This window comes from Anguilla anguilla, chromosome 8, assembly GCF_013347855.1.
Source record: "Anguilla anguilla isolate fAngAng1 chromosome 8, fAngAng1.pri, whole genome shotgun sequence".
In the NCBI taxonomy this organism is placed as follows: domain Eukaryota; kingdom Metazoa; phylum Chordata; class Actinopteri; order Anguilliformes; family Anguillidae; genus Anguilla; species Anguilla anguilla.
This window is the reverse complement of record NC_049208.1, coordinates 19,735,191-19,756,167: the sequence shown is the minus strand read 5'-3', so window position 1 is coordinate 19,756,167 and position 20,977 is coordinate 19,735,191. Positions and strand designations below refer to the sequence as shown.

Below are 20,977 nucleotides of genomic sequence, written 5' to 3'. Positions count from 1 at the left end.
AACTGACAAAGCAACGGAACATCAGTTTGTGACATCACTGTCTGCCTTTCTCTGCAATATAAATAGGTTAATAGTGTCTGCTTGGATACAGGCTTCAGACTAAAACCCTCAGGCAAACAGAATGCAGCTCTAATTGTCCTGCTTGCTGAAAGTCAAAAACTGCTGTGCTATGTGGATTTGCTTTACATGCATGATGTAGCATGATTTTATGTCTCTGAGTGGATTTTGGCTTTAAATAGGGGTTCTTGACTAATGTAAATAAAAATACATATAAACACAAAAGATTGTATTTTGGAAAAAAAAAAAAAAAAAAGAGAGAATCTTAATGGTTTCCATGCCCATTAATTATTGGGCACTTAACACCCAGCTCATAGGACCTAGCCCTAATCCTAATTTATCCCAAAATTGTTCTGTCCAAGAAAACGTGTGTAGTTTTATGGACAGATACACAATGCATGACAAAGTTTAGTTGGATTGTGCATTAAAATAAAGTAATTCATCCTGTTGAGCTGTGTAGTGCATTGCTCAGTGTTTGCATAGAGTAAGAGGTTAGATTAGTGGTAACCAACTCCTGGAGATCATTTCAACCATAATTTGGCACACCTGATTCTAATAATTAACTGCTCAATGCAGATCTTTAGCTGTTGAAGGAGGTGTGCTTTGTTTGATTTGGAGTGACAGTAGACAGTATATATCCAGGAACAGGGTTGCTTACAATTGGGATAGATTGGGATGGCAGGTATGCCATCCCGCCAAGTTACGCCTTGGTAATCTTTTCAACAAATGGTCTTGGCTGGAATTAGTGGTTTTAAGACCCTATTCACCTCTCATGCACAGGCGAGGCGTTAGGTCGTACCAGCAATTCATCCAGAGACCCACACATTTAGATCCCAAGTCTGTGTATCCACTTCCTTTTCACTGTCCAATGCTGCTTTGTCTCACTAGGATTCTTGCCAATACGTCCAGGCACTAGGACCATACGGAATTTCCAGATAGCCAAAAGTAGGCGCGGCTCCCTGGCATAAGCAGAAAGCATATTGTCTGACAAAAACACAACCAAAACAGTTTATGCGCTAGAATTGTAGGTCAGCGCGCGGATGTTGAATGCATATAATAGACGAGCATTGTTTTTTCCACTTGTGAACGCGATCAAGAAGAAGGGTTCTGGGCAGGACTGAAGTAACCATCGTTCCCTATTGTTCTTTCAAGGACATCTGTTTAATTAAAACTGTAAGAACGGCTTCAGATACGATTAAACGTAAGTAGTGTGTGTAAAATATTATTTTCTATAATGGCAAATCAATATTTGTATATTGCATTTGTGCTCACCAAATTGGGGCGCATTTTGATTACCGTTATTTAAGAAATATGCCCAATGCTTTTCCAGTTTAAGGTCTTTTGTGTAGGGTGCTAATTGCCATATTCACAGCAAATATATACATGTATTCATTACAGTGTATTTAATTATTGGAGAAATTATGCTGTGCTGATTTCGCTTTTTCTTTCTGTTGCGAAGACCAGTCAGTCTGGACAACTGTCGGGGAATTCGCTCGAGCGGACCTCAGTGATGTACAGCAACATATAGGCTAGTATAACCAGGCACATTGCAGACCAAGTGGTAAAGAATGCCATTTGTTGAGACTGATATTCTAAAATAGTGTATTTTCTTAACATTAAGATTGTGAGTCAGAAATCGCTTTTAATAAATTAAGTGTTTTAAATCTGACATTTCAGACATCGTGTAAGAGGAATGTCAAAAGATTTTGTCCATATAAACAGTGATATATTTTACTTCATTGAAGATTAGGGAATGATTTTATCTGACGTGTTTAACTTTTTGTATTTGTGTCTATTTGTGCCCCGTTATTATATATATATATATATATATATATATAATAGCTTTGCTGTACGGTTGTTGCTGATATATGGCTGTGTGCATCTTTCCTTTTTTGTGTTGCTATGAGCATGGCTGATGCCTTTTGGGTGACGTGGAGGATATAACAGAAGCAAAACGCGAATTCCTTTGACACTTCCGTGAAACCAGCAAGGCTTCCGTAATTCTTGGTGACGCCACACCTCAGATAAAATATCTGATTTGCCCCATAATGATAGCTGTTTAATGCGCACAATGCAAAGATACATTTTTTTGACAGAAACTCTGATATTAGAAGTACATACTGGAAACAAACTATCCCTTACAAAAGGGATATATATATATATATATATATATATATATATATGACAGTAAACATGTTGGCCAAAGGGGCTGGACATCCCCTTAAAAGAGCACACAGGAATCTTGTACTGAGATACTGAGATCTACCCACAGTAAAGCTTTTTTGGGGGGGGGGGGGGGGGGGGGGGGTCAGGCTTCCTCTGCCATTTGAAAACAAACAGTTCCCCGATCACATGACCCCAGCAGGCAGCAGCCAGTAGTCAGACCTAATTATTGTGCGGAACAAAGGGTGCCACTGTCTCTACAGTATTTACTGTCCAGCTGCCCTTACTTTTTCACGACTTAAAAGTCAAAACACTGTTCTGTCTCACCCAAGACAGGTGCACTGCATCACGTCAAAACATTTTTCTGCTCTGGAAAAAACAAAATGTCATGTCACTCGTAAAGAATGGATGCATGCGTATCATTCAAATACAATGAATACGATTTAACTATGGCTTGTCACTGATTCAGCCACTGTACCATCTTTTCATTACTCTGACCATTATGTATGTCATTTCACATATCAGAGGTAATTAACAAGGGGTTACTTGAGGAGATTTTGGTTGACACCCTTGTATGTAAATTAGTTAATTGTGGACAGCTCCACTAAGAAGCAGAGCTCAAATTTTGCAGGTGTCCTGCAGCATGATAATGAATGTTTGTAAAAATAGTAAGTGTAATATAAAAATAAAAAAATGTAAAGATAGTTAAACGGTTGACGTATGTTCACAGAGAAAGTTTGCTTTTAGTATCTTGTGGCAGTTTATATTAGCTATTATTATTTTTATTGTCTAGGGCATGCTTATCCATAGCATCTTGGAGAACCATCATGGCAAGAACAAAGGAATTGGTAGGGAATTGTGCGTGAACAAATAGTGGTTATTGTTAACACAACTGGCATCACTGCTCACTACATTAGTAGTAGAACAGTAGTGGTGAGGCTTTTCAGCTCATTCTCTCTGAAATGTCCACCAAGGTCCACCTACACAGTGACTGTATAGCTACTTGTGTTTTGTTTAAAGTCACCAGTAACAAGAGATTCCATTGTCTCAAGGTTTTCCCATTCCAGAATGATCCCACAATGCTTTGCTCCAGGCAGATTCTACAGTCACAAAGGAACAAGATGCAGCCGCAGACCTAATGGTGGTTTGACTGCAGATAGGCTGGATATTATATGTACGGGTAAAGATGACCAGGAAACATTTCCTTATAACAATTTAAGAATTATTTCAAGAGTGTTATTCTCATAAGCTAAAAATTTCAAATCCGTTTTAATTTCTATAACCGTGGTAGTGTTTATGTGCATCTACACATGTATAGCATATGTAGATATATGTACAGCCTTTTAATTTCCTTGCATGCTTTGTTCATGTTATTCATGTGTCTAGAAACAATATGTGTGCTAAACTATCTCTTCCTTAAAAGCAGCATGTCTGCAAGAAGTATTAACAGTCACATAAATTAATGTAAACCACAAAGCTTAACATGGGAATGTTTTCTGAGGTGGCAGTTTCATTTAAGTCTAAGCATGTCTGTTCTGATAAAGAAGCAAAGCCATGAAGTCAATAATCTAAAAAGAGGATTGTACCTTTTGAGAGTCTGGTAGGCCATGGGTTAACAGGAAAATGACCTCATGCAGGAATTTTTTTTTCGTTTTCCTTTTTTAACATCTGTGTGTCTCTGAGTGTTCGTGTTTTTGAGGGGAAGTTTTATCATGGGGGCCCTGTTGCAGGGCTGGTCTTGTGGTGCTGAGAAGGGTTTTGGCTGAGCAGTTTCAGACATCTGCTGTTGTGTGGGAAAAATTATCAGTGACAAAGGCATGCGCAGTCACCAAGCTGAAGTGTTTCCCAACAAGAGAGACATTCAATCCCCATAACTGCACTGAGAAACCGTGTTTTATGTAGCCAAATTCTTCTTTTAAAAGATACTGAGATTTGGTGAGTAGGATTGTGGTTTTATTTGTATTTTAGATATTCCAGGAAAATAGCTATTCCAGTACATTTAGCTTTGTGTCCACCAGCTTGGTGGGAGTACCATGTACCGCGTACAGTTTCAGAGGTTTTAGTATTTATGTGCACTGCACTCTTCATTTATGTGATGGGCAAGTGGCTGGCAGATAGTTAAATAGTACAGTTATGTAGTTTATGTTCAGTTTTACATCTGTCTTCGCATGATATGCTTTCAGGCCAGTTTTGGTCACTTCATTTTCTGCTTTGTATTCTGCTTAATTCACACAGTACAGTGCTTTACAAAACACTGTACTGTGTGAATTAAGATAAAAGTGTGATACGTTGTCCATTCAGCACAGTTTTCATAACACAGACCTAATGTTGCATTTGTATTTAGATATACATGTTGTTTTTCTCTTAGATGTTACTGAAGCTAAATGGTGTTACAGCATTATTATTATTTTAAAGTGATTTTTTATTAAACACAGTAGGGAAAAATAAATACTTTTGTTTGGATCAGTTTAACTTAAATGGCCACATTTGCTCCAAGTTTGCTCCAAGTTCTGTGATGCGCTCTCAGTCTACTGTAAGTTTCACAGATACCATACATGACTGGATATAGAACTCTGAGAATAGACTGGAATTACTTAATCTCTATACCCATTATGCAACAGGATCTGATAACCTTTGCCAAGATTTTTTCACTGGCTTAGCCTGGCAGCTAATGGGGTGTTAAATATGGCTCTGAAACATGACCCAACACTTTCAATGACTGATTTTGAAGTTGTAAACAAGATACTTTTATGGTAACCAAAGGATTCAGACAATGTTTTTAAAGTGCTCAAAGCTGCCAGACTGGCAGGAGCCCTGATGTCTGGATTAGAAGGCAGTGTATTTAAATCCTAACTGAGCCATGTAAGTAATCTAGTACATATTCAACTGAGCGAATGGGTTGTTTAGCCATAAAACTGTAAAACTACGGATTCTCCCACCAACTTTTGCTTAGGTGATTTATCTGCCAAGCACTTGAAAGTGATGGCCGTGGTCTATAGTCTTAATGAGAATGGCAAATACTCTTGAATATTCAATTCTTGAAGTCAACATGTTGTGAACATGCACTAGATTCCATTATTTCCAGCTTTTCTATGTCCAAAATATTTATCTATGTACCTAAAGCTGAATTTGCCAATTGGTAAAATCATCAGTATGATGGTGAGACAGGCTGATAGTGGTGTGGTAATGAAAATACAACCAAGGCTTGCACAGACCAATGACCAGTTTCTTCCAAATGATTCAAAATTATGATTCGTATGTACGTATCTGTGTTGGTGAAAGTTTGAGTGTCAGCTTCAGTAGTGCTTCATTGCCATTAAAGCAAAAAAAAAAAATGTAAAAAGCTATGAATTTTTTCTCAGTGTGGAATTCCCAGCTTTCCATACTAGTAAAGATATTAATTTTATAATTTTACTTTAAACCACTCTATTGCAAAACACTATGGGTGGTTGAAATTAATCTGTCGCACATGATTGCTAATTTTGGAGTTCATTAAGCCTTGTTGTCCCATACCTGCTTGAAACCTGTCAGAAATATTTTTAAAGCCGCTGGCCTTAACATTGAGACGTGACTTGAACTCAGCTTATTGACTGCTTGTGTTTTTTCAGACTACAAGAGAAGTACACCCCCATGGCAGATAACCCAAAGCAATATTATCTGCCTGCTACAGACATGTCATTGCTGTTCTCTGGAGCCATTACAAGTACGTAACGTTCTCAGCACTGGAATTTAATGTGCATCTTGCTAATATAACATTTTACAATGAAATCATGCTGCTTTTTTCTGCGGCTTAACAGGTTCACCAGTTAAAACCAAAGCTCCAGCCACTGACCAGTCATATCATAGGTAAGGAATTGCACCCTCCTATTGTCAGGGACATTATAAAGCAGGCTTTCTAAACTCAGACCTGGGAATTACTTGCTGTATTTTAATAAGGGGTGGGTCACAGAAAATGCATTCCCTTGCAGTTTGGATCATGGGTACAAAATGTTTGTGAGCCAGTAGGAATGACTTGCATATAATATGTCTGTTCTGTTAAATCACTGTAGAAGCATTATTTGGAGCCTGAGATATACTCTGTCTAGTAGACTTTTCCAGCCACAGTCTTTGTCCTCTGTAGACTGGGCCGGTCCCTGTTGTCCCCTGACTCGTCGTACGAGTGCTACTCCGTCAACCCCCTGACTGGATCCCCCTGCTCCTGCCGGCGCAGCCCCCGCCTCCTCTCCAACGGTTACTATGTGCTGACAGAGGACAGCTTTGTGTGTGACGATGAGGGCAATATCTCCCTCACCCCTTCCAAAACCAACATCTCCTATAAGGAAAACCTGGTCAGGTAAGATCTAGGATCAACAACTGCACAGGACTAGTGCTGGGCAAAGACAAGTTTGTCCAGCACAAGTCGTAGAGCAGAACTCCAGAACAGGTTCATCATTTCAACTCTGAGTAGCTTCATCGCAAGCTCCTGCAGGGTTCTGGTACTGCCCTGATTAAGCTTGTAGTCTAACCTTGTAAAAAAAGGAATTATTACAGTGACTTCAGTCAACCTCTTTTAAATGCCATTTCTAAGAATATGGTAATGGTCGCCATGGTTACATAACTTCAGAGGGTGCAGGGAGGTCTCTGACAGCTGTGAGATAGCACTGCTGTGCCATGTTCCATATTAGCTCGGGGCTCAGTTATCAGAGTAAGGCAACATTTGGATCACAGATACACATTCACTGTCTACATGAGGCAGGCTCACTGACGCTGGCAAAATTCTTTGGCACTTAGTAATGTCGGTGTTGTGTTACAAGCAAAGTTGTGTGCTTGGTTGCCAAAGGAATCAAATGTTGAAAGATTACAAGAAAGGCTTTGCTTTGTTCTTCTAAACATCATATGCCTTTCTGCAGGGAATGCCATAACAGAAACCTTGTGTTGATCATGCAGTTCTTACATGCTTCAGCAGAAATGGTTTTGTTGCACATCTAAAAGTTGTCTGGTGTAATGAAATTACGTGGCTCCTCTGAACCAATCTGCTGTAACAATTGCATAAATGTAAGCTATCTAAATTTGGGAAAGGGTACCTAAATCAGTAATGTAGCATATTAAGATAAATTCCTCCATCTTGAAAAACACACATTTCTGTGTCTCTCTGTCTTGCGCAGGATATTCCGCCGCCGGCGGAGGCCACGCAGGTCCCTTGCCAGCCTGTTCAACATGACCAAATCCTGCCAGTCCTGGCTGGACCGCAGGCTCTTCGGAGGGGTGTGCCACCCCCCCCTTGCTGAGTCCTCCTGGGTGGAGGACAGTGTGCTCGCGGGTGATGACACCTGCAACTTCACTTATGGTGAGGGGCATAGGTGCTTGTCGTGGGCAGATTAGTTTTCAGGACTATCAATGGGTGATATTGAGTTTATGACTCCTTAACCCTTCTTGTGTTTATTCCCTGTGCTTTTACTTGACAGTAGTCAATGTCAGTATAAACAATGAGAACTGCATTTCACAAAGAAAAAAAATATTTTGGCAGTGTAAAAACATATTCCATGTAGAATGCAATGTAGGAGGTATGCTTGACTTGGACATTGCATGAGGTTAAGCCAAACTGGTAGAAATGATGTACAGTAACATGTAATGAGTGTATAATGGTGTCCATTGATAATACTCTTCTTTGTGATGATTGTCATAATTAGAGTAGTCAGTGTTAGGGAATTATTGGAATACTGTTCACTGGTAACGGTTATGCAAATTATGGAATTATTGCTGGTTTTTTCATTACTTTAACTCAAATGTGGTAGTAAAATTTAGACATATTTAGCTTGCTTGTGGATTAAATACGACTGTCTAGCTATTGTCAGTACAATGTGCTTATTGTTCAGTTGCAAACTTAAGAAAGAATTGTCATTGTGCATATATAAACTTTTTAAAAAATGTTTCACAAGAGAAGGCATAGAATTGCATAGCTAAAGTTTAGACATGTAGACAGTACAGTTAGAATGAATCAGTCTTGGTTTGTCACAATTTGCTGTATATCAAGATAGGATACGCTGTGTAATAGATTACGCAGTGTGTGTTGTTTTAGTGTGGAATGAGATACATGGCCATTTTATGTCCTTTAACAATCTAGACCACAACCCTGTCCCACCCCCTCCAAACAAGCCCTCCCAGAAGCTCTGGCTGCAGGAGGAAGCATGTGCAGATGCTTCCTTCTCTCAGGAGCAGTTCAGCCAATCACTGGGAGGCTTACTGGATGTCCCGCCTCCCTCACCTTTCTTTGCCCAGAGTTGCTGCCTCCATCCCCCTCAGCCAACAGGTGAGTAGCAGCCATGAGCTGTCCGGGTCCCAGTGTGTGAGAACAGAGAAGCATTCCAGGAATATGGCCCCCATTCATTCAAATTCAACTTTTTTTCATTTCAAATTCAAATTCAAAATTTTAATTTGTACAATCACACCTGGGACATGTTGCCACAGGTTTTAAAACCTAATTTCATCACATCAGTCTTACCTGATGAGACAATTAGGTGTTGTAACCCACCCTGTTAAACTGATACCACTCTCCCTTACAGTTCAACCTCTTCAAACGAATAAGAGGAACTGGAGGGTTGCTGTTGTGTGATGCTGTGGTTATGTGATTCATCAACAACGTCTTTTGCAGATTCTGCCATTGTGAAAGCCCTTCTGTTCATCATCTTGACTGTCTGCCTGTTTACTGCCGTGTTCTCAAGGTAACAAACATCCTTCTGAATGTAAAAACAAAGGCTTCACAAGACAATTAACATGTACTTTAACATCACAATGATTTTGTTGTCCTGTAATTTCCAGACCAGGCAACAAGACAATGTCATCTTAAACAGTCAAAGGTCATGAATATAAGAAGCAGACATGAGCTTCAGAAAGTAGCATATATGGGCTAATTAATACAGTGCTATACAGAAAGCAACTTCATATGTGATTTAGGTGTTGCAAGCAGAAAGTTTGACTAGATGCTACTTGGGAAAACAACAAGGACTATGGCAACATAAATAACATGTTCTATGGTTTAATTGCTGCGTGTGCTTGGCATATTAACATTTTACCATTTAGTATCATTATTATCAATCTCAATTTTATTGATATACTAAAGATAACAAGTAATTTATTTTAGTAAAAATCCCAAGTGTCAGTTAGTTTTCAGTAACCTCACAGTAAGGTTTATTCAAAGTAACTCAAGGATAACAAGAAATGACACATAAATATAGAATAATTGGGAACCAATTACGCTGAGTTATATTGAATAGATTTTTGCTTATTATTCTCCAGGTGGCTGCTGGGGGGACTGGCTGTGGCTTCCATCATCTTCACTTTGATTCTATCTTCCATCTGTAAGTTCAGATGTGATATTTCCATTCAAGCAGTCCTGAAACACATGCTTCCAAACTCTTCATTATTCCAATCAAACCCCTCAATCAAAAAACCTTTTTCTCTCTCTTCTTTTCTTCCAGTCCTGTCAAAGTCTACCTTCAGGAGCACGGGGAAGTGGCACAGAGCCAAGACAGAGGTAAGTCTGTAAATTTCAATTTAAATAGTTGTTGATGATGGGATGGCTTTTTGCCCATGAAATTACATTTGATTTTTGTTGTGTTGCCTTTTTTAGGATATCACGTCAAGGAATGAATAGAGGTGAAGTAAATCCTATTTATTTTATTTCTGTAAATCCATCTCCCTCATGCATGCAACACACACGCAGGCAAAGACACAAGATATTATTGCACAATTTAATATGCTTATTTTAATTCTTCTTTTGTTATCAAGGACTGTGGACTGGTAGGAGAGAGAAACGGAAGAAGAATGAACAGAGCGAAAAGAAATGCAGAAAGAAAAAAGAAAGTGTTTGTGATGTGTTTACGTTTTTGTAGGTGAAATGCATGTAGGATGCACATGGTCTCAACGTGTCATTCCAAGGGAAGACTTTTTTTGTGGCATTGCTGAGATCAGTGGAGCACTGACAAGATTTCAAATGAATAGAATTTAAAATATGCCCAATTCTAGATGTTATCCAGTTTGCAATGGATAGGTTGATTTACCTCAGTAATTAATATTTTGAAGTACAGTATATTATTATTATTGCACTCTTAAATGTTAAGTGTTATTGTTGATAGAATACCTTGGCAATTATGGTTACTCCAACATGACAAGATTTTTTACCTCTAGTTTCTTACATACAATGATCTCAGACATGCAGGTCTGTAAAAAATGCCATAACATAACCTGTTGTTTTGGGAAATCTCATAAAAGTGTAGAAACAGAATTATAACCTGCAACACTACACCAAATATGAGCAAAACAATCACACACTCACAGTGGGTCAAGGTTAACACTGTGAAAATACCTGGTGTTTAAATGTACAGTAATTAAGGAATAGCAAATGTGTGTTTATTTTTTTCCTGTGGAAAAACAACAGGTATAGTGCCTTTATCAGAGAAATGCAGGGACAACTGTCCTCAGTGCCACAATGTGCCTGCTACCAGAATAGGGCTAAATACCAGTTTGAATGCTTGATCATTGCAATAAGCTTAATCCCAATCCTCTTGTTAAGTAATAGAGGAAGAGGAGACGAAGGCACCAAAAGGATTCATATATGTAAAGCAGGGCCAATAGTCGTTCAGTGCTGGAATGACAGGGATTGCTCTTGCTAAATCGAGGCGATTAAGAACATATCACTCTTTGTAGATGGCACTTATTTGTATTTAAATGAATTAGAGGTATTGATTCAATGGGCACTCAGTAGGGGTTTATATGCTATTGACTACTCTTTATAGATCATTTTATTGCTATTAATAAACCTAAAAAGGAACCTGTTTAGCACAGGGCACTAGCATATTGAGAATTTTACTTGTGCTCAATATTTTGTAATATGAAATGGGAAAAAAAAAAACATGTTTGGGCCTCCACAATGCCAAGATTATATTAAATCTAGTATGATTTCATGAAGGAATAGATAATTCTACTGTTAATAGTTCATAGTTTTATAGGATATAAATGTCACCAGCTACCAGTAGTCAGCTTTATTTAAACATTCTTTTTTATTACACATTACAGAGGAGAAAGAGGAAACTGTTAACATTCTGTGGATGCCAAATCCAGTGTATTTATTTATTTTATTTTTAACATTTTTTAATCAATACTCACAAGAATTTAAGTTACTGGAAAGACATTTTCAAAAAATCTATATTTATGTTTCTGTAGATGTTAATTTAAACATCTGTCCATTAAACATTTTGTGTACAAAAATATTCACTTTATTCTTTTCATGGACATTTAATTTCATTCAGCCTTAAAAGCATTTAATTGTTAGCACTTAAGTAGTGCACCAAAGTTTAATTATTAGCACTGAAGTAATACTGAATGTAATTTCTCAGAATATTATGGGAGATATAATCTCTAGTCTTTGAGGCTGTATTAATAAATGTTCATTTTGATAATGTATTTTGAAGTATGATTTTTTATTTTTTTCTGTGAGAAGTGCTGTAATACTTGCTTCATAGCCATGACTGATTTTTTTTCTGATTGTTAGTGCTGATACTGTTTCCAAAGGTAACTGCAGTTGTATTATTTTTCCTAGTCTACATGTACACAGCATTTTGCTGTCAAATGTATCACCCTCTATGTATTGTTTTTTTCACTGCTTTGATATATGCACAAATTACTTTCTGCTCGTTTTAAAAGTTAACACTCCATGTGTGTTTGTGAATAAATAGTAACTAGTTTCACTGGCTTAAAAATTCATTTTCTGCATATCTTAGCTATTTCAGTAGTGTGTTATTGTCTGACATTGCTTTTGCACGTTGAATAAAACATCAAGCTTGCAAGCACTGAAAAAATTAAATCCTAAAATCCTTCTTCAAAATTGACCCGAAGAATTATTTACAATCAAAATAGTTTGCCAAAATTGATGTTTATATATCTGTATTGCATTTAATCAGATACTTTCCTTGAAAAAATAAAATACAAAATGTGACCATTTCATTTTTAAAAATCTTGGTCAATTTATCTTTGTATGGTTTTATGATTTAATTTGTTTCTTTCTTAACGTACCATGAATCATTTTAAGATGTTCAATTAAGGAGGTTTATAGAACTAGGTCCATAGACCTCCTTGATTAAGTCTATAACAAGTCATCTAAATGTGTAATTTCTGTCTTGAATATATATTGAATAAATATTGAAATGTTATATCTTTTGTTTGAGACATCTGTTTTTTTTTTTAAACAGAGGATTAGTGTATGCCACTGTCACAAAACCACGAAACTTAGAGGGAGTAAAATAAGCAGACAATGTCAGGCTCAAGTCTCATAAAACCTTGGACACTATGACAGTTTTGGTCATTAAGAATAGCATACATATTTAATGCTGTATACATGGTATTGACTTATAATGAATAAGAAAATTACAGGAGGGAAGGGATTGTAAATCATTGCAATTACAAAAAACAGTGAAACCCTAGCCTGGCCAAATGACAACCGTGCTCATCGACAACACAATGAGAACCTCTCATGGTTTGTAACCAAATTGCAACTGCTGTGGTTCTTGCTCCAGGGCTTGTAGCAGGGACATTAAAGAAATGTCCCTCGTTCTTGTAGCAGGGACATTAAAGAAAGCCTCCCTGGATGACACAGTCATGAAATGTAATGCCGCAGTGTTAACAGCTTTATTGCAGAGCTCTTTGTATAGATTAGGGGCAATGGATTGAAACTGAAATAGGACATTTAAAGAATGGATATTTCAAGTTTATTGCAATGTTTTTCTGTAGGGAAATGTCAAGCCCCATGCAAAATGGGGGCAATGGGAAGGAGGGCATGTTTTTCCTTCTTGTAGAAAATAATGCATCCCTCCACTCAAACACACACATACACTGTATAAATGTTAACCATCATAAATACTGACATCCAGAGGCTATGAAATAATATATACAATTATGAAAAGAACATTTAAATGATTCAGTTGGTCATGCTATGCAATCGTTTTAATATCAGCTTTCTTTCAACCATGCATTTTTCTTCCCTTTGGCACAACAGGTCCCCCAGTGACCTCAGTGTCCTTTGAAGTCTACATTGTATGTTTGAGGCAAAATACATATCTAACATTAGTGTCAATCCTTAATTTTTCCATATTAAAAACCGCCATATTTCATACAATGCCATTTTTGTAGAAATATCGATGCAATGTGTTTGAATTCTATATCTGCTCCTCTATATGCTATTTTCCACTAGTGATGTTGGGTCCAACAATTCCACCAAGTATTGAAATGCAAAAAAATGCACTCAAAAGAACTTGCATGCCGAATGCAAAAGAGCAAGTGTCCAAAACCTAAAAAGCGTCTTTAAAATTAGGTTTGATATGTTGCTCAATATTACCATGTCAGATGACACTGTTGGTTGCCTGTGGGCAGTCTTCTTTCTCCAACATATGGTACAGCGTGATTATCTCCTAAGAAAACTAAGCACACAATGTGCACCTTGTAATAGCTTTGTTTTGAATGGAACTCCAGTTGAATGGAACTCCATTGTGGGAAAACTCTAGAAGTATGAAAGCTAACTTTTGCGAACACCAGTTACCGCAAATGTCGCAAGATCCACCAAAACTAAGGACAGACAATTTGAACTAGTGCATTATTTAATGTCCATATGTATGCAATTTGTAAGATCTATGGTCATTAGCTATTCAAAACCTATTTGGACGTCAATAAGTACACGTGAATCTCACTCCATTATAAATATCTGAAAATGGCCTGATCAAAATTATGTTTAAAGGGACTTGTTCATCACTGCAGGGTTCCTACACATTTCAAATTTGTAGACTTTCCAGAGTGCTTGACTAACATGTTGGTGTTAGTGGCAGGAACAGCATGCAATACCAAGTTCATTAAAAAAATATAAATAAAAAAACAAACGTTTATCCACCAAGTTCTGTTGGATAATATTCAGACTATTGTCCCAATTTTGTTGACACAAACTTCAACAAAACGAGCACAATACAAAATTGATAGAATGACACTATTAGATTATTGCAATTAGGACCTTTTTTCAGCAACTTCACTGGTCACCTTGTGGACACAGACTGTGCCAATAACACCCTAAAAACCTCTGCAGCACCACTGATGTGTAATATGCACCCTAATAACAGAGATTAATATGCGGAGAGGATCTGTATTCTCTGTGGCATGGCCATAAGCACCATGCAGGTCCTCATAATTAGTACACAATTTCTTTATTTTTGTACTGGAATGGTCTGCTTGAAGAAATCCTTTAGGATAAAAATGTCCAGAGCAAGCACATGGTTGAAAATAAAGAAATTACAGCTTGTCAACTCCGAATCAAGCGCACCCAAATGGTCTCGGTGAAACTTGACCATTACAGGATATCGAGACTGCTGAGCAAACTCGTTCCTCGCAGTTCCAAAAGGTTAAAATTGTTCTTCAGCGTGAACAGTCACATGTCTCTTGAGATGACTAGAAGAAAGGAAGGTCTTCCCGCACTGGGCACAGATGTACTGCCTGTGTCCCGTGTGGACGTTCTGGTGTACTTTGAGCGACCCAGACTGGGCAAAGCGTTTGCCGCAGTGCGTGCACCCGTACTTCCTCTCGCCCGTGTGGACGCTCTGGTGCCTCTTCAGGTTGCTGGAATCGGCGAAGCGCTTCCCGCACTGCGCGCAACTGAATGGCTTTTCTCCGGTGTGAACCCTCAGGTGCGTTTTAAGGTTTTTCAGGCAAGCTAGGCTCTTTCCGCAATACGTACAGATGAACAGCTTTCTCCTCGTCGTGCCGACTCGGTAAGGGGCCTTCACGCTTTTGGATTTGGTGAAGCGGTCATCGCAAGGGGCCCATCTGTTCACATCTGGGATCCTGGGTTTGGGACCCGTGTCCTCTGGCGCAGCCATTTGGGCCTGGGGCGGAAACGGCACGTTGGCCAGCTGCAGCCGCTCCCGCCGCCGGTCCTGTCTGTAGCGCCTGTGCTGTGTGTGGACCGCTTCAGAAGCTGCCATCTTGTTCCACGTGGGAAGCGTCTTGCCGTTCCCTGCAGAGAGGATGGGCTGTAAATCCGAGCTACCTGGAAAGCTTGCGGAGTCCGGCGGAGTCGCGTAAGAGCACGCTGCACTCGCGGTCTCTTTTTCAGCAAACCCCCGCGTGTAGAAAGTGTCCAGTTGGCCCGCTCTCTTGTACATGACGTGCTCGTCCAAAATGTCCTGCCTCCCTGCTGTGTGTTCAGAGCCTGCATCCAGGAGGTTTATAGTCTCATTATCTGGTTCTGCCTTGAGAACAGTGTCCAGTGTGCCATCTTCCCAAACACTGTGTCTGGTGCTGTGCTGCTCAGTGAGCTCCTCTGTGTCTATTGTAGGTTCAGTCTGTGGTTCTGCAATGAGAGCCCTTTCAACAGCTGGTTCCACAGGTCCTGCAGGGAAGATCACAATCAACATAAATATCTGCCAGTGAGATTGCATAATCCACTACAATGATATTCAGCCATTAAAATGTCTTCTTAATATTATGTTGTTATTTGACCACTGTGTACACATGGACATCCAGTAACAGCATGGAGAACAAGTGCATTCAGTTAGAAATGCTTCTCTATTCACCTGAAACAGGAACGTGGGAGTACATGCCGGTTATTTAGTAATTAAGAGAAGCATTTCAAGTAGATGGCAGCAGCTTTGGCTTGACTGGACTAAGACAAGGAATCTATCGCTGAGAATTTACTGGACTAAAACACAGGAGTCCATCTCTGGGAGTCTATTGTGGAAGTACTGTGAGATTGCTGCTATGTTGCTACAGTAGGGCTGCGTCATGCTTATAGCATTCCTTCTTATCTCTATGTCTGCACAGAGACATTCAGAGACCCTAAGGCCTGTAACATACTCTATGCAAGGAACTCAAAGGACACTTCTTACGTTCTCGCATAGCAAAATATGAAGTCCAAATTTTATAATGTGACACAAACGTGTGGTGAAGTTCCATGCGTTTCCATTTGAAGCAATAAATGCAAATACTGTTCAACAAACAACGACAAGCAAAGAAGTAATCATTTCCAATGTTAACTGCTTTGAAAAATCTAATTAGCTAAGGCTGCCACCTTGTGGATTAGCAGTATATATCCACAGACAGGGCTAGAAGAAGCCAGTAAATACATGTATGGTATGTAAGTAAAGTGCGTGTGTATGTCCTGAATCTGGGTTGGTATTTGCATTCCATGCGTAGAGTATATACCAGGCCTAAAATAGTATTCTGCTGCACTTTATCCAATCATCACATACTCTCTTCACTGAGATTTAGTCCTCCCTGTGGATCACTGCTCTCCAACTCTTCTTCAAACTTCTCCTTTTTAATGGCAAGTGATTCAGGTCTTCTTTCCTCTTTGCTTGCACACTGTTACAAGGGAAACATGAATGTGACCAAGTTGCAGCATCACACACAAGCTTGATAAAAAATAATTACACCATTTTTTGAAGTTTTGCAATAAAATATTTATGTGGGTACCTATAATAGGTTTATAATATGGCAGGACAAACATACCAGCGTGCACACATGCATGCCCACCCACACACACACACTTCAGCAGGGTATTATTATTTAAGCTTTTTTTTATTTTTATGTTCTAGCTAATTACTACAGAAAAAAAAACTAAATGAGCCATATCCTAGGGGGGCAAAACAACTCGTTCTAAAGAAGAACTATAATCTACTTCTTAGATACTTAACATTTTGCTTTAAGTGGCAATACTTGTTGCATTTATGACCAGGCTCTAACTAGCCTGACTCACAGGATACAGACTGTGGATATAAGCCTGCCATTGGCCGACTATTTCAGTCGGAATTCTCCTCCCCTTCCGCTATCTGTGTGTTACCGTTTTCAAAGTCCCCGTCGCTACGTGAAACAACAACAACCTCCGAGCTAGAAACCTACACGCTGAAAATTCCAAGTTTTGACGAAGATTTGGATCGTGCAATAAGGCAGGCCTGCTTGGTTCTTTCGGTGAATGGTTGTAAAGATAAATTGTCATACACCTTTGTCTAATCACCAATGATTAAATATTATGATACATAGATTTAGCCTATCTATGTATCGAATCTGATTTTACTACAGTTGCAGGACCACAACAACTTGTGAACGCACCTCGGAAAAGCCCAGACTCCGTCTCGCAAGACTCTCATGCCCGATGTTGATTCGTTTTCTGACACGGCCATCGTCAGTCGGAGTTGATTTGGCACATCTTTTAACTCTGGCAGCGGCATGCGCCAGTGACATTGACTTGACCAATGTACCAATCCGTTCCACTTCACACGAGCTTCTGTGATATCGGTTTAATAACGTTCTGCAAGAGCTACATACAGCTATTAAATCGTCTGTGGTTTTAACGAGTCCAGTGAGCTCCTCCAGAGCTAAAGTATAGGCAGGCTTCGCCTCTAGGGCACCGATGATCAAGTTATGTTTGTTTTTTTTATCAGTAAAAGTCGTATCACATAGTCGACATACGTCTTCTACTGTTTTATGTGGCGTTTTCTTTTGTGGGGATTTAGCCATTTTAATGCCAGGGCTCGCCTCTCTGCAAATGTTCCACCAAAACAAGTTCGTCTTCTCTGAGTTTAATGGGGGGTCACAGCCAACTACTTAGTGCAAGGGCACCGTCGCTGCATCCTGGGCTTGATTGGTTTAAAGAAATAAAAACAAGCCAGAGCGTTTCCTCCAAGTTTCCTCGCAAACAGCTTCCGGGCTAATTGTTTACCTAGCGTAGGGTGTTGTTTTAACGTGGTAATTTGTGTGTTTTAAACTACTGTTTTTAACTACAATGCAAGTCAAATGGAAACATTCATCGACACGGACACACACCAATCAATGATTAGCTTGTCAAAGCTACGTCAACATGTTACAAAAGATTAGGAGCTAAATGTGTCGCCTGATGCATTTCTAGTTAGCGTTGTAGCTATCAAATCTAGCGTTACATTCCCACCAGAAAGTTACTGCCGAGTCGAGCAGTCAGCTACTAGCTAACTTCACCTCACGCAAGTTTCATAGCAATCTAGATAGAGCTGGGGTCGCACCGTGACAGAAAAAATAACTTTAGTTTACCACACACAGAAACTAGCTAAGTTAGCCAGCTATGAAACAATTTTTTTTATCGATTGCAAACAAGAAAACAGCATCACTCAGCGGCAGGAAACGGGTAACGTTAGCGAAAAATCATCCTTACAAAACGTGGGGGGAACACATTTAAGTCTCGTTGCGTCCATATTCATGTTAAAACCCGGTTAAGTAACGAGAAATACAGCTGTCAAAAGCCGCTTTAAATCACATCGTACGGGTAACGTTAGGAAGTAATCCATCATAGCGAGTCTAGCTAGTTAAACACATTCGTTCCCAAAACAAGCACTGTAGCTCGTCAGCAATAACACCTAGTTTTTCACAGACCTGTTAACGTTAGCTAGACTACGTTATTTGTTACAGCTAGCCAACTAGCTAGTCAACAAACTATCCTAAATATAAATGTTGAACTTAAATCGCCAGTCAGCTAGCGGTTAGACCACCAATTCCATCTCACCAGCGTGCGACCCACAAAGGCCCTTTCTTTTACCCATTAAAGAGAAGAAAAACCGTCCACCTATCAAAGGCTGACACTCAAATAAAAAGCTAATCGCGTTTCCGACAAACATAGCTTGAGAGCTAATGCGTTTATACATTAAAATTAAGCATATCCGCACTGGTTAACCAAAATATTTTAGCTGACTAGCTAACGTTAACTGACAAGCATGTAACATTCTACCTCTCCAATTTTGCTCGTCAGTTATCTGTGTAGCCAACTGTTAACCAAGCGGTTAGCAGCAACTCCCCAAATGCGACTGTTTCAAGTCCAAAAATATGACGGCCACTTGCTATAAGCAGATATTAGCCATGTGCTGTTTACCTGTGTCTGACGCCCCGGAAGTTATGTGCCTACCTCACACAAAAAAGGAAAAATGGCGGCGCCCTACGTCAAGGCTGAATGATAATCGGTTCAGGCAGCCAGACCTTTCTCCAGCGCTGGCACAGCGCTGAAACGAAGTGTGGTCTGGCTATGCGAGACTAGGCTCTAACCGACAGCCAATGCAATGTCAGCATAGAGCACACGCCTATTAGACTATAGACACAAAACCATTACACGACTGCTAAGTGTCCCACAATATGTATTTGTCATTGGGTATCGCCATTATCTCCAATGTATCATTCAGAACCGACCTCGTCATGTTTTATAGTGTCTTCCACATCCACAATAGTGGGCTCCCCTTCTTTCCAAACACCGACGTCCAACGGATTGCCAACTCTCTCTTCGGGGGGGAACTCAGCATTCTCTGAAACAGACAACGAATAGTTAGCTTGCGATCTGTCAAAACATATAGAAGTAACTTAATTTCGTGAAGGAAAATTATATCATACCAACGGATGACGGATGTTGGATGTTATCCAACATCCGTCATTTAAATTGAATGTAAATTGCAAACAATGTGTAATTTAAGGCAAAACAAACCATAGAAACGTACATGCATGTCAATAAGAAATTTCTTACCGCTTTCCGTTCCTATTATTTCATCGCGAATCCGAGCTCGTGGTTTCTCGGTACAACGCCGCGATATCCTCAGCTCCATCATTTGTAATTTCCTCTTTAGGGCTTCATTTTCTTTCTGCTTCCGTGATATTTCAAGGTGCAAAACAGCATAGCCATCATCTACAAGTTCGCAAATTTCTGCTACTGCCGCATTAGCTAATACCTCCATGATGGAGGCCAGTTGTGTTTGAAAAGAGACAGAATTCATCGTCTCAAATTAAATTCACTGGCTAGCCAGTTAGTTTCGCTAGCAACGCAATATTCTCTTTCAAGCTCTACTTGTTATGTTCTTACACTGCAATAATGCTACGTGCTGGAAAAAGATGTGAACTAACCACAGACCTGCGAAACTGGCAAACGCCTGAAAACACAACCTTAAGCATATTGTACTTCCGGGTCACACGTTGTAGAAGGGTTTCCACCTTTCATAGCATATTTTTGAGAGCTGCCGTTCAGGGTAGCCAGATGAGCATAATGTCACATGTGACTATTTGGGCTTCTTTTCTTCCCTGGTTTCCAGAGTGGGAAAAAGTAGTCATTTTGGCATATTTCTGGGAGTTTCTTTCTATGTTCTGTTTCAATAAATGTTTCTTGCAATTGCATTGGCTTTGTTGGTCTGCACATATTGTGAATTAATGTGCTTTGAAAATTAAAAGAAGCACAAATAGAAAAAAGGTTTTAATTGTAATGTAGAATGATATTAATTTCACATCTTTAATTGGGAGAGTTTTTATGTGGTTTTATTTTCACTTTGGCACTCTCGGGTTTTTGGGTTTGTCGTTTGGCATAAAGCCATCCAGTAGATCCAGCAACCCTGCAGACAACATAAGTACCAAAAGTCTTCCAAAACTACAGCAAATTGTCCTTTCTGAATCTAGAGAGGTCATATTTTTTAATACAGTTCAGTAAGTCATGGACTTTTGTATAAACAGCCTCAGATATTTCTAAATCAGACTGTCAAGTGCATAAGATAGTCTATAGAGAACAAGACTACAAATAGCGAATTACCCATCAGCTCCCCCAGCCTTTACTATTAATCAGGGCAGGTGTGCATCATATGCAAGTTGTTGCTAAGTTTGTACTTGGAAAAATGAAAGAAAATTTTTTTTGTGTGTTGGTTTTTTTATTTGGACCATTTCTTCTCTACTTTTCAAGGATGTAGGATATCACAGA

At 39.3% G+C, this 20,977-nt stretch overlaps 2 protein-coding genes across 4 annotated transcripts; one reads left to right on the top strand and one right to left on the bottom strand.

The window, feature by feature from the left end:
* The first annotated feature begins 869 nt into the window (after nucleotides 1-869).
* tmem71 (transmembrane protein 71) lies at nucleotides 870-12,407 on the top strand. Of its 2 annotated transcripts, none has more exons than XM_035428871.1 (11): nucleotides 870-1,258; nucleotides 5,829-5,923; nucleotides 6,018-6,066; nucleotides 6,341-6,553; nucleotides 7,365-7,546; nucleotides 8,324-8,509; nucleotides 8,852-8,921; nucleotides 9,496-9,557; nucleotides 9,678-9,733; nucleotides 9,830-9,855; nucleotides 9,988-12,407. In XM_035428871.1, the coding sequence occupies exons 2-10, from the start codon at nucleotides 5,851-5,853 to the stop codon at nucleotides 9,851-9,853; spliced, it is 915 nt and encodes a 304-aa protein (XP_035284762.1). In that variant the 5' UTR covers nucleotides 870-1,258; nucleotides 5,829-5,850; the 3' UTR covers nucleotides 9,854-9,855; nucleotides 9,988-12,407. The 2 variants fall into 2 exon arrangements, with proteins under 2 accessions (XP_035284762.1, XP_035284763.1); XM_035428872.1 differs by lacking the exon at nucleotides 870-1,258 and adding an exon at nucleotides 3,126-4,155.
* Nucleotides 12,408-12,868: 461 nt separating this feature from the next.
* Nucleotides 12,869-20,214, bottom strand: LOC118233303 (zinc finger protein 181-like). 2 transcript variants are annotated; one of them, XM_035428867.1, is made up of 4 exons: nucleotides 19,766-20,214; nucleotides 19,438-19,550; nucleotides 16,482-16,593; nucleotides 12,869-15,622 (listed from the first exon to the last, which is right to left on the bottom strand). In XM_035428867.1, exons 1-4 carry the CDS (start codon nucleotides 20,010-20,012, stop codon nucleotides 14,637-14,639), a joined length of 1,458 nt encoding a protein of 485 aa, XP_035284758.1. In that variant the 5' UTR covers nucleotides 20,013-20,214; the 3' UTR covers nucleotides 12,869-14,636. The 2 variants fall into 2 exon arrangements, with proteins under 2 accessions (XP_035284758.1, XP_035284757.1); XM_035428866.1 differs by lacking the exons at nucleotides 19,438-19,550; nucleotides 19,766-20,214 and adding an exon at nucleotides 17,341-18,973.
* Between the last annotated feature and the right edge of the window lie 763 nt (nucleotides 20,215-20,977).